At 24.4% G+C, this 17,512-nt stretch overlaps 1 protein-coding gene across 2 annotated transcripts; it reads left to right on the forward strand.

Moving 5' to 3' along the window:
- The first annotated feature begins 224 nt into the window (after positions 1-224).
- On the forward strand, positions 225-11,809 carry LOC129969586 (thioredoxin-related transmembrane protein 1-like). 2 transcript variants are annotated; one of them, XM_056084232.1, is made up of 7 exons: positions 225-472; positions 2,600-2,715; positions 3,992-4,037; positions 6,776-7,052; positions 9,642-9,737; positions 10,324-10,423; positions 11,674-11,809. In XM_056084232.1, the coding sequence occupies exons 1-6, from the start codon at positions 333-335 to the stop codon at positions 10,420-10,422; spliced, it is 774 nt and encodes a 257-aa protein (XP_055940207.1). In that variant the 5' UTR covers positions 225-332; the 3' UTR covers position 10,423; positions 11,674-11,809. The 2 variants fall into 2 exon arrangements, with proteins under 2 accessions (XP_055940207.1, XP_055940199.1); XM_056084224.1 differs by lacking the exon at positions 11,674-11,809 and having other exon boundaries at positions 10,324-11,638.
- The last annotated feature ends 5,703 nt before the right edge of the window (positions 11,810-17,512 follow it).

The raw sequence follows: 17,512 nt of genomic DNA on the forward strand, positions 1-17,512 counted from the left end.
AATGCCAGATTCAGAACCAATATATTGTTTCTAAATTTATTTTTTTTCAATTCCTTGAATAAATTCCTGAATAAACATCATTCACTTAAAATTAAATTTTAAATTTCCTTTATATAATAACTGATTTAATATATATTTTGAGTGTAAACAAAATGATTGATTCGAATCATATTTCCCATGTGACAATGATTACGTCAGCAATTTCGCATGACTAGTTTTGGCATCAACTTAAAAATCGAACAACAAAAATGAAAACTATTTGTGATTAGCCGGAAAATTAAGTATCATCCTTAGATTGATTTATCTGTGTTTCTCATTATTCAAAATAAGACATGTTATCCTCAAATTATTTTTGTTATTTTCTTCTTTCTTGTGCTGTCATTCCTCATGTTGTTTTATCTAAAGGAGAATTAAAAAATTTAAATGAAGACAATTGGACTGATATGTTGCATGAAGAATGGATGGTTGAATTGTAAGTTTAAATATAGCATAATTATTGACTGCGCCCTTACTGTTGGTATATCTTTTCTTATTATTTCCATGGATTTGCTGTATATTTCATATAACAATTTTTTTAAAAAAATTACGAATAAATGCTTATGACTATTACCTGTTGCGAAAATGATTGTTGCTACCTAGTGATATTAAATTTTTACAAATGAAAACCGTATGAGATTAGTTTTAATGATTAATTAAAAAATGGCACTTTAATTTAAATTGTTGTTACAATAACAAAATTTCTCAACAGTTTGTGTAGCGAGTAAATCTGCGTTTAGTTATGCATGAATATTTCAAATGAAAATTAAGTTACTTTCTAGTTTGCTGATATTATATGCAGGTATAGTGATATGTAACCCTGGATTATAAAGAAATCGATGCAAAGATAAATTTTATCATATATACGTGATAAATTTTATGTATGATAAAAAAGAAGAAAAAAATGCATTTTATGTAAATTATCCTGCAGCGTTATTATGAAACAGCGTTTTTTTTTTTTTTTTTTTTCTTTCTTTTTAATATTGTGTTTCAAAATTAAAGGAGAATAATAGAATAAATTAGGTAATTAACAAGTTATACTTCGATAATCTTTGTAAAATTAAATTGAATATATTCTTAGATAATAAGTCATTAATAACTAGTAGATTGTAATTGAATATCTTTTTTGGAAAGAGCTTTCTATGTGCTGACTTTCAAATTTAAATTGTTGAATCTTTGGCTCAATAACTGTGCAAGAATTATATACCAACTAATCTGCTAAGATGAAAAATGCAGTGGAGAAATTAACTGAATCCATGAATTGCAATTTATTTATCACTGATAGCTTTTCTGCCATTGATGCTTTCTAGCTGCTGTATTACATTATTTCATGAAAAACTTCACATTTGTACTTGAGACTTCATATTGTTTCTGTATTTAAAGGCTGCTTCAGTAACATTTAATCTGCCTGTGTCATTTCAATATATACTAATCTGTCAACATTTTTTAAGCAAAATTCCATTTGTTGTTCTTGTTAATGTATGTCTTGACTTATTTCATTATTTGTTAGCTAGCACTCATTCTTTCACGATTACCTTTATTCAGTTTTAATGCTTATGATCGACATGATTATTATTAGTAACTGTATACACATAAATTCTATCATATTTAAAAACAAATAAATTTTGATTTATTTAACACAATAAAATCAACATGACATTTCTATTGCAGAATTCGGTTGATTTGTCATTTAAAGAAATATTTTTATAGATTCCCAGTATACTTATCTTTTTTGTATAAATTAATGCATTTGGTATTTTTCTGTCAGTTGGAGCCCAAATTGTCATCAGTCTTCAATGCTAATATAGATCTATTAGTGCCAATATTTATAACTTAGAAAACTATCAATATGATTGGACTTGTTTTTGTCTGGAAATCTATTAAGGGATGCATTCATGTTTTCTATGTTTAATGATTGATTAAATTTGTCATTTTATACATGATAAAGTTTTTTTTTTTTTTCATATTATTAAGGAAATTTTAAAAACATTTGATCTATTATGTAATTTGATATAACTTTATTTGCTATTTTTTCTCGTTAATAAACATAGTAGCCAAACACCAATCTTATTACAAAATTTAACATTAATTTTAAATGATTGATGCATGTTATGAAGCATTTTTTTTTTTAAACTTATTCCTTCTGATATTTTATTTTATTTGTGAAGATAATTTGTAACTCCCTGTAATTATGAATTAAAATTTATTTGCAATCTCAAGTTTATATTAAAAAGATAAACAACATACTAAAATAAAACTTTCATGATGTGTAAAAAGAAAATTATTTGTAAACTTGTTTCTCTAGTTATTAAATTACGGTAATTTTCTCCCTCTATTTATTTGCATAATTATTGAAGAACTGGTCAGTTTGAAGTATTCTTGGATATTACTGAAATACAACTTCATATTCTCATTTGGTACTTACCCATAGTTTATGAAATTTAATGTCATTTTTCAATGCAAGGTTATTATATTTGGCAATTTTGTTTGGCTACTGTTTTAGCAACAAATATTCTTTATTTAAAAAATTATTTGATGCTAACTTTTGCATATTAAATTTTAGTTTTGCACCGTGGTGTCCAGCATGTCAGCAACTTCAACCTTTATGGAAAGAATTTGCACAATGGAGTGAAGATCTGGGTATAAAAGTAGGAAATATAGATGTCACTACAAGTCCAGGTTTGTCCTTCAACTTCATTTTAATTTGAAACGTGAATTAATTTATAATTTACTAATAATTTCTTATCTTTTTGGGATTTCGCCTTTATTTGTCATAAAAATGAATATACGTTTCTATGTCTGCGTTGGCTCTCTGCAGGCTAGACCATCTGATTTAGAGCTACCAGACTTGCCTTATATATACTTTGGAATATGAAAATGTGAATCTTAAAGCAATTTTTTTAAAAAAGATTTATTAATTAAAAAATTATGCATAATTTTGTCTTTATATCATGATAGCATTACGAAATATTATAGCACAAAAAAGATGCTTACATTATCTTAAAAGTTATCTTTTAAATAATACAAATGTTTTAACCTAAAAATTAAATGTCTAGTTTTAATCAGGTTTTTTTAAAAAAATATTTTTAACAATTTATTTCGAACAAAATGAAAATAAAAAAAAAATGTCTGCATAAGCAAGTTAAACATGCTTGGGGATTTTAGTTAATTCTTCCTACAAACTAAACCTTGACATGTATATTTTTTAGCACATGTTTAAAAGAAATGAAATAAACACGATATTTTCTGGAAGGGTAAGTGCAAGGTAAAGGTTTGTTTTTATGATCTGCTAATATATATATATATATATATATATATATATATATATATATATATATATATATTATTAATTCAATAATTCGGTAGTATTTAAAGCAAGCATATAATATATATATGTATATATGCATATAATGTCCACTTTAATTGGATTTCAATACTTAATTTTTAAACTGTTAGTATTGGGCATGTACATTTAATGGGAAAAATGTCTCAATAAAGTAAATAATATTATTTATGTAGCTGGTGTCAATACATGATTTTAGAATAACAAATTTTATATTTTTATACAGCCTGTCACTTTTATGATTCATTTTAATAAAATTGTTCCTAAGATTAAACATTTTAAATAATAAGAAAGGTTCAATTTATTGCAAATAATACTGAATGATTTACAAATATTTGAATTACTATTTTATGAAAATGTATGGTTTTAGTTCACTCTATTTACCTTCTTAAAAGTATTTTGTTGATGAATCTATTATGAGATGAATTTACTTAAAATATTTAATATAAAATTGTAGTGAGAATGGATTTTCTGAAACAAATTTGTTGCTAAAAGCAGCTAGTTATAAATAACACTTGTCAATCTGTATATTTTTAATGTAGCTAGTTATTATTCATTTAAAGTTTTTACATTTTAAGTATCGATTTTTTTAAAAATTGATATATTTTGTAGGTCTTAGTGGCCGTTTTATGATAACTGCATTGCCTACAATTTTTCAGTAAGTCATATTTTTCTTGATAATAATTGTAATTCTTATTAATCAATACATATAATATATAATTTTGTCTTTCAAGAAGTTTAATGGATAATTTGTTTGCAGCTTTGCAATTTTATTTTGTAATTTCTTTTAAAAAAAATGTTTTTTTTTTCTTCTCGTGTATTTATGTACAGAGTTCCTTTAATTTTTTTCAAATTTATTTAAAATAAACTTGTAAAAATCTGCTTAGACTTGGTATGCATAAATTAGCATTTGATCTTTATTTTTAGTTTTATGTATTTGAATTCTAAATTATTAAAAAATTACTGTTATTTTTTAGTTACTATACATTTATTCATTTAATTTTTTTTTGTATGGGAATAATTCAGGCTCTCCTTAACTTTATTCTTTTACAATTACAATTTTTGATTTACAAATACAAAGTTAGAGGGAATGAAATTGAGAATTATTTTCAGGTATTTATATATTAACCACATGCCTATAATTAATTATCAAATATATCATGTTTATATCTACCAATGTTGAATCGCCAAAGATATCAGATTAATCAATTGATTATGCCTATGATATGGTGTTAAATCAAAAGTTCATTGGCAAATGATTGAATCTAAAGTTTACCTATAGCATGCAGTTAATACATTGCCTATTTCTAATATGCCTAGTAATAAACAAGGTTTAGGAAACTAATAAAACAAAATAACATTTTGCCGTTATAACTTTTGAAACCAAGTAAATCAATTTTACAATTCTCAGAAAGTATTAATCGTGTTGTTGGTAAGCAAGGGGAAACAATATTTATATTGTTAAGGTTTTTAAAAAATCTGTAATTTGCAGACATTAGTCTAGAATTTTACTATTGGGATTTGTTTAGAAATAGTTCAGATATTTTTTGAATTCTGGTTTATTTGACTTTTTGATGCTTATGTAGTTACTGTGGTGATTAATGACTCCCAAAAATCACCAAAGGTGCTATGTTAATCTATAGACTATATTCGATGCTGACATGCAATTAAGCCAAAATTTGCGAGTTACATGTGGTTGATATGACCTTGTTTATTTTAGGTCTTCAACAGCTGCAAAGAATTAACTTATTCATCATCCTGGGTTTTACTCACATTTTAAGGAATGGAACTAATCAGTTTTAGAAATTTATCTATTATTTGATGTAGGTTTAATTTTTTAATGAATAATTTATTATTATTCCAATCAGCAAAAATAATCAAATGTTTATTATTAATAACTATAAAATGAGTTAAAAATATCAGTTGTCTGTAATGAATTAGTAAAAATTCTTGTACACTGACATTTTAAATTTATCTGCAAACTAAAAATAATTATTTTCTAATCATTCAAACTCTGACTTCAACTTCTGAATTAAAGGTTTTCTGCAAGCTTTTATTTTGCCCATGGATGGCTTTAGCATGTGTAAGGTAAAGAAGGAATGCTGCCTTTTTTAAATTCCATTCAAAAGATATTCCTTACTTTCTGCCTTTCTGTTCAGCTCAGGGTGCTTTCTGGCCATGGCTCTGACAAAAAAAAAATGAAAATATTCTTTCCATAACATAAGCATATTATTTAAAAAATTCCAAACCTTTTCTTTAAATCTAAGAATGTTTTATATATATATATTCCTTTCATAAGAGACTTATTTCAGTTTTCCAAGAATTTTATTTTAAGTTAATATCACAAAAGAATTGTATTTCTGGTATTTTTTTTCTACTTGTGCATCCATGCATGTTAAAAGTTGAATAGTATTATGATTCTAAAAAGTGATTACTGTTTCCATTGTTTCCCTATTCGTTTTTCTATGTCATGAAAGATTTTAGATTGTCTTCTCACCCACTTAATCATATGAATGCATGTAAACTGACAATCGATAATAATTCTTTAGATAATTGTTTGAAAAGCATGCTTGTTTTTTCATTATTAATGAAGAGTAAGGTATAAATTTTGCTTTTTAACAGTTAAAGTGCCATGAGAGCATATATTTATTTAAATATTGGTATATTTAAAGATTTTTCTGTGAATATGCGTTATATTTTCAAATCTATAAATGTCATATTTTATGCTGTCATACTATTTAGTAATTATTGAGTTCATTTAATTACAAATGAATACATATAATATTTTTATGAAAATATATACAAATACTTTATATTATGTGTGAAATTATTATACTTTTAAATACTAAAATGTTCTTGTGATAATGTTTGTAGATAAATTATATTTGAATAATTTTAAAGGTGTTTTGTTGCATTGATTTTAATATTATAAATATCTTAAGACCAAAGTTATCATAAATTAATTTTGTTTTAAAAATCAATAACATTAAAGAACATGCATTAAAAAATTATTTTTACAATTTAAGCTACTGAAACCATTTGTTACATCATACATATAGTATATGTAAAAGAATTTTTCAAAAAAAAAAAAAATTACGAGGGGAAAAAAATTACAATGTTGTAATAATTCATTATATTTTGATTTACTTTGGTCTAAATTATATGAGTTTAATATCCTATATTTGATTTCTTATAAATACATTTAATAATAGTATAGAATTGTTTAATTTATATAGTTGAATGTAAAGAGAATTTTCTTTTATAATATTCCTTAAAAAAGTAATCTTTCAAAACTGAAGACTGGATTATTTCTTTGAATTTAGAAATAATTATTACATATATTCATTAAGATTTGTTTTCTTTTAAATGATGAAAGTTCATGAATATCTATTTTAGTGTTAAAGATGGTGTCTTTCGACAATACAGAGGAGCTAGGGATAAAGAATCCTTTATTAGCTTTGTGGAAGAAAAGAAATGGCAGAGTATTGACCCAATACCTAGTTGGAAATCCCCACAATCTTACCAGATGGCTACCGTTTCTTCATTCTTCAAATTATCCATGTTCCTAAGGAGTATGCACAATACTATGATGGAAGATTATGGAATACCAACTTGGGGATCTTATGTTATCTTTGGCCTTCTGACCATTTTAGTTGGTGCGCTTCTTGGTTTGGTAATTTAATTTTTTTTATTAAAAAATAAATTTAAAATTCTAACAATTTTGAAACTGTTCAGAAAAACATTGATTTTGACCATGGAAGTCATGAAATTTCTTTTATTATAAATGTTTTACTTTATATTCTTAACCAAGGGGATAAAAAAAAAAGGTGCATTAGGAACTGGAAAGAGGTTTTATAACTAACAGAATAGAATAATCATAAGGCTAACATAAACCATTACAGATATGTTCTAAAATGCTTATTTGTAATTTATTAAACTAAAACAGTTCACAAATTATAGAGTATAAGCTAGGAATGGTGCAATTATATGCAATGGGTAAATTATATTGCCACTCAAATGGAATAACAGAAAAATTTGATCATGAATTTCAACATTTGATGACCTGGTACATTTCTGATATTTGAGTAGTAACATAATTTTGAATTTGCCTTTTATTAGCTTATATAAGAAATGTACTTAAAATTTCAATACTTAAAAGAATTAATTTGAAAGTCTGGCATTTTTCAATTAGATTAGATTTAATTAGATTAGATATATGGTTTTCTTTTTATAAACTAGAACTGGGCTCATTGGTTCAGTAGAAAAATTAATTATTTGTGATTAGTTTTTTAAATCTTAATCTTATTTTATTGAATTGTTTTTAAAATTATTGATATAAATTGCATTTTATTCATTATTATACGATAGGAGATTTATGTCATATGATGTTTTGATCATTATCAACTTATTTAAATGAATATATTAAAATTCTGATAATCCATATTTAGAATTAGAATCAATTATTCCAATATCAATAATAATCAATAATGCTATAATTAAAAATCCAATGTTGGAAACAGTTACGAATCAGTTTTTGCTTCATTGTGTGAAAAAATAATGTCAATAATAAATTTAAAAAAAAACTGATTGAACATCTACCATCCATATGCTTTAATTTTTTAATACAGATTTGATTTACGAAGAAATTGTCCAGTGGAACAATAATTGTGTAAAATAGTTATTGTTACATTACCAGAGTCGCAATTTTGAAATGCTTGTTCTGAAAGAAGACTTAATGGTCATAATGGCCAACAGCTTAATGGTCATAATGTTAAAGGCTGTTTAGTTTATATAATAACTGTACATTACTGTCAAGATTATAGATGAATGTTAATGCTTCTTTCATAGATGTTTCACAGAATGTTGGCTAGAAGGAAATAAACTTTTAAAAGTAACTGGAGTTTCAAATTACTGGTAGGTTTTCTAAATTAAAATAAAAAAAAAATTTCTCACTCAAATCCTCTAATGAAAATATCAATGAAGACATTTGTTATTGATGAATGAATTGTTAAAATAACTAATGTCTTATTTTTCAAGTACATTCACCAAAATATTGTTAACAAATACATTGCATTTATTGAAATTAAATACATATCACATATACTGATAAACATTGATAATGAAACATTAAAAAATGTAGAATAATTTTTGTGGTTCCTCTTATATTAAATTTGAAAGGTATTTTTTTTACAAGATAAAATTCTTGTGAATACTCTGTATATTATTACTATGTTCACCCTCATTTTTCTCAATTCATACAAATCCTAGATTGTTTTTGTTTTTTTTTCAGTATAAATAAACATTTTTTTTCCCCCTTACAAACCTGTTATCGAGCTTATACAAATTATATCAAAATACACTGTTTAAAATTTAAGATAAAAAAAAAATTTAAGTGCTATAGACGTTGTGATGAACTATTAATATAGCAGTAAACAAACCTATGAAAATAACCTAAATGTGCTTCACTAGTATTATTTTCATTACTTAGTCATATCTTTTATGTCTCAACGAAACCTTTTGTCTATGCGAGTTAAACATGCCTATTTTATAATATTTTGAAATATTAATAATAAAAATGTATTCTTTATCATGAAATCCTTTTATAATTATCCTTTTTCATAAAAATGTATCCTTTAGATAAATGTTATTTGGATTATATATTTTGCAACACTTGCCTGCTAATCTTTGTAACTTATGTAATTTTTTCAGGAATTACTAAATCTAACAATATCTTATGAAATAATTCAAAATTATTGCGTTTTGACATCAAATGCTATGTGCAGTTGTAAATGTATTGAATTTATTTAACTTGCTTAATATACTTTTTATACTTATATACTTTATATTCTGTATATATACTTTAATTTCAACAACTCAACTAAAGAAAAAATTTTAGAGAAGAAAGTTTAAATGTATGAAAGCTTTACTGTGTTAATTTGTACTAATTGAAAATCCCTTATGAAGGATATTTCCAACTGAAAGATTTCACATCTTTTTCCTTCAATTTGATTTTGCTTAAAAGGTTTCTTTGTAGGCAAATCTTAATTTGAGGTATAATAACTATTTAAAACTGTTAACAAAACAATATGTTAACCAACTTAAAGATGAAAGGTTTGTTGTGTGTTTGTGTTTCTAATTGCAAGGTTTTCTTTTATGTGTTTCGTGTTTATGTAAATCTAATGACTGAAAGAATTTTAAGATTTATTTTAGAGGTTGGTTGAGAATGTTTAGGATTTTATTAATTCCGATTTTTCTTTTTTAGCTCGTGGTTTGTATAATTGATTTCTTTTGTCCTTCAAGAATTGGTTATCAGCCAGTACCTAGAAATGAAAACTCTGATGCCCTGCATGGCAAAAAAGTAAGTTAGGATATCGACATCAGTAATTTGATCTGAATTTATATTTCAAATATGCATTGAATTAAGAGTATCTGGTGTAGAAAACTGGTTACTAAATTAAATGTTTTGGTTTTATGTTTTTTTATTAACTAAGATTACTTTGATTTTGCATCATTTAGATTGATCTTTTACAAGAAAGAATATTTTATTTTTGGTAATGTATTTTTTGAAAACAGAAGAAAGAAATGTTGTTGTGTAGGTTGCCATTTAAACTATTAAAAAAATAAATTGGAGACAAATTATATAAGGTCTAGCATTTTATTTTTATCAATTTGCATTTCTTAATAAATTTTTGAATGTTATTTTAAATGTCCAAATTTTAAAAAAAATTATTTCTGAATTTAAGTTATTATTATGAGTTCCAGAGTTTAGCAGCATTAAAATTTAAAATAATAAAGACAAAATAAAGTCATATAAATTTTTGAGACTACAAATTTTCATTCATTTGATGAATATCTTATATGGAAAAAAGTTTTTATTATCTGTATTTCAATAGGTTATTGTTATATAATATGATAATTTATTATGTATTTTTTATTCTTTCCAGCATGAAAGTGATGGGGAATATGAAGGTGAAGATGTTATTAAAGAAGATGTTGCTGATGACGTAGATATTAGAAGAAGAAAAGAAAAAACTCCAAAATGATGTAAAGATATTTTCCCTTCTCCATCCAAAATCACTTTTCACTTTGTTAAAAACATTAATTATAAACGAATAGAAGCAATATGTAAATTATTTGTAAAAATCACTATTTTTGTACATTTTGATGCAAATACTTTAAATTTGTACTGTTTGAAAATGTCTTGATATTTAATCACATATAGGATAGGCCAGTTTAAGTATGTATTTTTTTCACTATAATTTTACAATAAAATCTCTCTATTATGATTCTTTAGAATAACATTTTTGTTTTGGTCTAATTTTAATAGTTTATTGATGCATTTTGTTTCTTGCCAGAATCATTTTGATCTTTTCATTAATGCAAAATATCACAAAAACATTAAAATTGATCTGATAAAAATATCTGTTGGGAAATGTTGATTTATAGATTGATATAAAATGCATCTTTGTCTGAAATTTGCTTCATTTTTTTTTTAGAGTTGGTTTTTGTCTGCATTTTAATCTAATATTATAGGTGTTTTTTGTTAATTTTCTGTGTTTCCATGGTAAAATGATATTTTCAAACAATTGAAGATCTCATCTTTCCAGTTTCAGACGCCTTAAATAAATACTGTGGGAAAGAGGAGAGATCTGAGTATTATTTTTATGCTTATTGAAGGTGACTTCTAAATAGTTAACTTTTCTTAAATGTTAGATACCATTATATATATATATAATATGAAAAAAGTTTATAGATATATTTGAATACAAAGTGCTTGTTTATAGATATGTTTAAAACTCTAAATAAGATTATGACACTTATAAGAGGTATGCAAATGCAGATTTTGTCTGAGAGATATAGGTTTTCTATTTCGTTAGGAAACAATGAAAAGCTGGAAAAATATTACTTAAGGAAATTTTAGGAGTTGTAATTATGGAATTTTATACTCAATATTGTAAATTTACTACTGCTGTGATCATATAGGTTGTCATGCTCAAAGTACTTTATATATATTGTTACAATTGATTTCAATCCAAGTTATGCAAGTCTTCAATCTAAGCTATGCCTTTCTTTGTTGAAGTTTGTGCTGTTAAACTGATAAATAAAAAGTTCTTTTTTACACTTTTTTAGACTTTTTATATAGTTATTAATATGTCTGGTTGAAGTTTGTGTTTTGCTATTTATATCATTTTATTGTGTGAATTTTTCTGAATGTCCCTATGTTTTAAGTAATGTTTGTTGTGTTTTATTCCAAGTACTTTCATTTTGTTTTTTTAACTTATGTTTTCTACTAGTTTCAGATGAATTCAAATTTTTGTCCATGATTTATTTTAAAGAAATTATTCAATGATTATGGATTCTTGTGACTAATTTCAAGATATATGAACTTATATTAAATTCTTCTGTAGTATTTTTGGTATGTATTTACTGTAAAAATTATTTATTAATAAAGTTTTTTTAACAAATCTAATGCATGTTTCAAATTAATTTCTGATTCTGAAAAAATATTCTGTTTGACAAAAACGAGAAGTATTATGCGGCTTGTTTTTGCCAATTTGTTGTCAGTTGCACTTATCTGGAAGTGACAAAGACTTCTATTTTTTTTGCAAAATGCTAAATTAAGAGAACTTTTAATATTAAAAAAAAATGTGAGGTCTACTAAAGAGAATAAGAATTCAGTAAACTTAATGTTTAAATCTGGATTTAGAACTTTTAAAATTCTGAAATGAATCATCATATCTATATATCAAGATTACGAGTTTGGAATATATAAATGTGTATAAAATATGATGAATTGTATCAGTTTTTCAGAAATTTTGAAAATATGAAGATAATTTTTATGCATAGAATAAAATTTATATATATATATATGTATAGAGAGAGAGAGATTTGAAAGATACATACTTAATGCACTTAAAAAATGTCCATTAATTTCATTCGTAAGAAGGGATATAAATAAAATAAGGGGAAAAATCAATTCGTTCACCAAGGAGAGAGACAACAACAACAAAAAAGAAAGGGAAAGAAAAAAAAAAGAATACACACTTGTAGAAGCTTTTTTTTAAACTTTCTTATTGTGAATCTCTCTTTAACATTGAGCAAAATTTTTATTTTAAATTCAATTTAGCTTTAGACTTTTTATAATGAACCCTAAGTGGAGACTCTGAAAGAGAAGTTCAGTTTAGTAAAAGGCATAAAACGCAAATTTAAAAATAAAGATTCAGCAAAAAAAAAAAAAAAAAAATCAAAGCTTGTATGAGCATTTTTGAAAATCAGATTATTTGTATATTTTCTTAAAACAAATTTCTTTGCTTGTTTAATATTTCATTATCCTTAAGAAATTTATGAAGTATAATTGTTTTGAAGAAACGTTTGCAAAAAAAAGTATTTTCGTTTATTAAATTCTTTCCAAAGAATTTGCAATTGTGATATATAAAAGTTTGACTGTATATATTTATTTTTCAGTTAAACTCATTCTTTTCCTCAGATGCAATTTCCTATCGTAAGTAATAGAAGATTAAAATAAAATGTTATGGAATTAGAAGTGATTTTTAAAGGAAAGCAATAAAAATTAGCATATAATAATATTAAATGAAATATAGGCATTTTTGAATAGAACATTCTTTGTAATCAATTAAGTTATTTAAGCTTTTTTAATAATTTTTTTTAAATTTTGGTATTTATTTCGAAATTACTTTAGAATCGTCATGCAGAGACTCTTAAAAATAGACTGTACAAAACATTTCTTTTTGCACACAGAACTGATGTCATATTTATAACTCATTAAAATGTGGACATAATATGTGGGGTATATTAATTAATCTGTATATCATTTTACATGCTTAGTGTATTTCATTGCCATAAGAATCTTTGGATTGTTGACAGGAACAACAAATCTTGTCTTATAGTGACTAATGACTTGGAAAGAGATATCTGCATCTAAATCCTTGTCTTAAGAAATATCTTGTGAACTTTTTTGTAACAGTTATAAATAAGAGTAATTTTAAATTTCGATGAGAAAATAAATTCAATACAGATTCATAAATTGGTAAACACTGGCCTATTTTTGTGTATTGTAAAAGGACTTTGTCTTGTGTGAATAACAGACTTTTGGGAATTAATTTATTGCATTCAATAAGGTTATTTTCTAAAACAATTTCCTGTAAAATTTTGAATTAATATACTATTTATGAAGGCTTTGCAATTAATAATATCAGTATGTATTCTTCGTATGTCTGTTGTTGGTTTAATAAAAATTTCTTGTTGGTGAAATTATCATTCTTAAAAAGATATAACAGTGGGAGGAGGGGGGGTGGCATTTTATTTTGTGAAACTTGTGTAATGCTTACGAGTTAAATGAGCATGTAAAATTATAAAAAAAAATCAATATAATGATAAAATTTGAAAATAATAACTAATAGATGAAACTAAAACAGAAACTGATTTCTTGATAATACTTTTCTGCTTTAAACAAATGTATTTTTAATGATTAACTGTGTTTCATTATGTATTTATTGAAATTACTCTTTTATTTGAATTATTAAACCAAAATATTAAGCCTTTTTATATCAGAAATATTTGAAAATGTTAATTATATGAGCAATTTGGAAATTTTTTTTTGAAACTTATCAAAGAACTCCGAAATGTTTCGAATCCTGTTATTTGAAATTTGTAAGCAACATATTTCTTATAGTTTCTAAATATAAATGTTAAATACTGTTTAAATGTCCATCCCAATAACTGAATATAAAATTTTGATTACTACCCCTAAATTTCAATAAATTGTTTTTTTCAGTTTAAAATTAATTGATGCTTTGAATAGTTGATAAAATAAGATAAGGTTTCTTAAAATTTAGCATATGTCCTATAGATTATTAAAAACTCATTCCTGATTAACACTTTATAGCTATTATTTCCTCTCAATGAATGCTATAAATATTCTTTTCCATTGTAGTAAATAATTTGTTGGAGAATTTATAAATATCTTTATATAATCTGAAGCATTGTACAGATTTAAATAAATCTAAGAGTTTCTTTTGAAAACAATGAAATTAAAATTTATTGAAGTTTTTTAATAAATTATAATACACAATGTTATTTTTCCCTTATTTTTAAATAACAATATTTGAAGTTTTAGTTTAACCATGGGTTTTTATTCACTATTTTAAGTAAATGCTTAGCAGGGTTTTTAATGTATTTGAAATCAATAACAACAAAAACTTATTCATTTTTTCCTTTATTTTGTAAAGTGGTAATTTAATGACAACTTATTTTGATCAATTATAATTAATTCACGATAAGCTGAATCTATTTAATGCTTGTGTTATTATTTTCACTTTGCCTTTTGCATAAATTATTTAATTTATTTATTCGTAGCATGATTTTTACAAATTTTGATTTAAAACAGAAAATAAAGGAAAAATTTAAATAATACATTATTAGAAAAATGTTTGTGCAATCATTTGGAAGAAATATATAAAATTAAAAAAAAAAATGCCAGATTCATATAATTAAAGCTAATTTTATTTTAAAATTCATTTTTGATATTGAATAAAACTTAATAACTGATTTAGATATTATAATCTAAGCAAATTAATAACCAACTTGGAAATGGTTATTAATTTGTTGAAAGGTATAATCTTGAGCCTACTTATTGAATTCACTTTGCTTCAAGCTCACTTTTTTTTTCTACTGCCCCAAATGTGGATGCTTTCAGTCTCATTTTATTGTTAGTTTGTGAAGGTATTTATAAAATAATAAAAATAAAACCAGAAATGCTTTTTAAATTATTCCATTTTAGGAAATTGAGTGGAAAATATGCATTTAGTTTTAATATTTTTTTAAAAAATAAGATTATAAAATTGTATACAAATATTGCAATTGAGTGCTTTTTATGCTATGAAATGATTTGTAAACCTTCAAATTCATTCAAAATTTTTGTAATCTAACTGCTTAACAAATGGATAGCAGTTAAATAGTGTATATCAATAAGTAACGGAGTTACTTTTACAACATTTTAACCAGTGCATAAGTGTGACAACTATTCCTTTCTTTCTATATTCTACTTCTTCATGCTTTAAAAAAGGTTTTTAATCGAATTTTTAAAATGAGATTCAGGATCAATGAGTGTTTGATGCAATATGTCCTAATCTGATCCTTGTTCTATAAAATCAATACAAAATTTTGCATTTAAAATTTATCACAAACCATGGCACAACTGTACAGTAACCTTAGACCTATGCCGGAGTCTCATTTCCTAAAGGGATCCCAACCCAAAACGTTATAATCTTATAGACGTTGCTACAGTCTTTTCTTCTAGGGTTGAAAAACAATGCCCACTCTAAATATTTGAGGAGGGAAATGCTAATAACATAAGTGGAAATAATGATGATGTATGTATGATTATAATGCATACATACATACATATAAAATGCAAAATGTAGCATGAAATTTGGTAGGTTTTTTTACATATTAAAATTTATATTTCTTAAAATATGTTGTGTTTCTATAACAAACGCGCAAAAAATTTACTGTGGCAATCATTAAATGGTAATTTCTAATGGTTTGACAATTTTTATGAAGTGCAATTTCGAAGAAGATGTATTGTTAAACAAACCTTCGTTTTAAAAGTGGGAAATAACATGAGAGGAAGATTATATTCCTTTACTTTCAATTGTTCTACATACTTAATGATTTTGGCATATTTCCTGTGTTTTCTTGATTACAAGATGATAATAACAAAAGAAAAAAATATATAATGTACAAAAACTGAAACTTTCGAATGTACAGTTCAATTTCATGCGATTTTATATTTTATCCAATTTTATATGTTTCAGGCTTTAAATTTTACAAGGGCCATCCTATTCCAACAACAATCTCTGCATTTATTTATTCTTTCAATCTAGTTCCAACTATTTTTCTTTTTATTTGATTGATCTGGTCTAACATGCAGAGGTATTACTTTATTTCATATTAAATCTGTTGTGGAAGTAGTAAAGAAAAAAATTATACATAGAAATTGCTATAATATTTAATAATTTGATTTAATGTGGAAAAGGTGCAAAAAAATTTTCTGGGTGGCAATCTGTGTAGTTTAAAACCATTTTATGATTTTAATGAAATAAAGTTGATTCAATCTTGATTTTTTTCCCCTCTGTCCAGACCCAATTTCATAAACATGCTTAAATCTTCCGAGAATCTAGCTTATGCACGTCTCGGAAATAAGAAGAAAAGATTTTCTGTGCTTTTGAGATAATATCTCCATTTCTCGGAATTTTCTTCTCATGTTCAGTAGAAAAGAAATTATTATTAAACTTATGTTTATTCTTCTTGATTAACTAAATTACCTTCTTAATTAACTAACTTTTTCTAACCAAATTAAATGTTGTTATCTTCAAAATGTACTTTTTTGGATATTAAACTTCTTTAAAAAGGAGATTCATTATATATACTACTTACAGTACACATACACGGACGCACACACACACACATTTATACTGTTAATAGGAAAGATTTTATATTGAATTTAATACTAGAAATTTTCTTAAAAGGAGATTCTTGATTTGCTTTGGTATTTTTGAATAATCACATTTCTTTTGTCAGTCTATAATAATAATGATAAAAATGTCTATTAGTTGTCAATGTCTTTAATAATGAAAAAAAAAATCAATCTACAATAATAATGTCTTGATTCTTTTGGTAGAAGACATGATTGGATTTAGAGTTAACAAAATGAGAACTTTCACTATTGGAGAGAACCATAAAGGCTTTGAAATCTCTATTCCCCCCCCCCTCCCAAATTTTAATGAAATTTTTTAATTAATTAATCTAGCAGAAATTTTCTGTTGTCATAAATAACATCAGTTAGTTTTTTTATGAATATATTTTTATTTTCATTTTATTAATTTTAACTAATTTTGACTCTTATTTTAAATTAAGTGCTTTTTAATCTATTTCTTAAAGAAAATTATTAAAATATAAAGAAAAATGGAATAATTTTTTAAAATTTTTTATTGATTTGTTTCTAATATTTATTACTGAATCCCATTACTATTCATTGTTCATTTTTACGTTGTGCTATATGTTGGTTTTGTTAGTTTACATTGATTAAAAGGATCGTAGTTCGAATATTTA

The sequence above is a fragment of the Argiope bruennichi genome, chromosome 1 (assembly GCF_947563725.1).
Source record: "Argiope bruennichi chromosome 1, qqArgBrue1.1, whole genome shotgun sequence".
In the NCBI taxonomy this organism is placed as follows: domain Eukaryota; kingdom Metazoa; phylum Arthropoda; class Arachnida; order Araneae; family Araneidae; genus Argiope; species Argiope bruennichi.

Bases quoted from the DNA above. Each gene is read 5' to 3' on its own strand.
- LOC129969586 (XM_056084232.1), top strand. From the start codon at position 333: ATGTTATCCTCAAATTATTTTTGTTATTTTCTTCTTTCTTGTGCTGTC. The intron at 473-2,599 runs GTAAGTTTAAAT...ATTAAATTTTAG, and splicing joins GAAGAATGGATGGTTGAATT to TTTTGCACCGTGGTGTCCAG. The intron at 9,738-10,323 runs GTAAGTTAGGAT...TATTCTTTCCAG, and splicing joins ATGCCCTGCATGGCAAAAAA to CATGAAAGTGATGGGGAATA.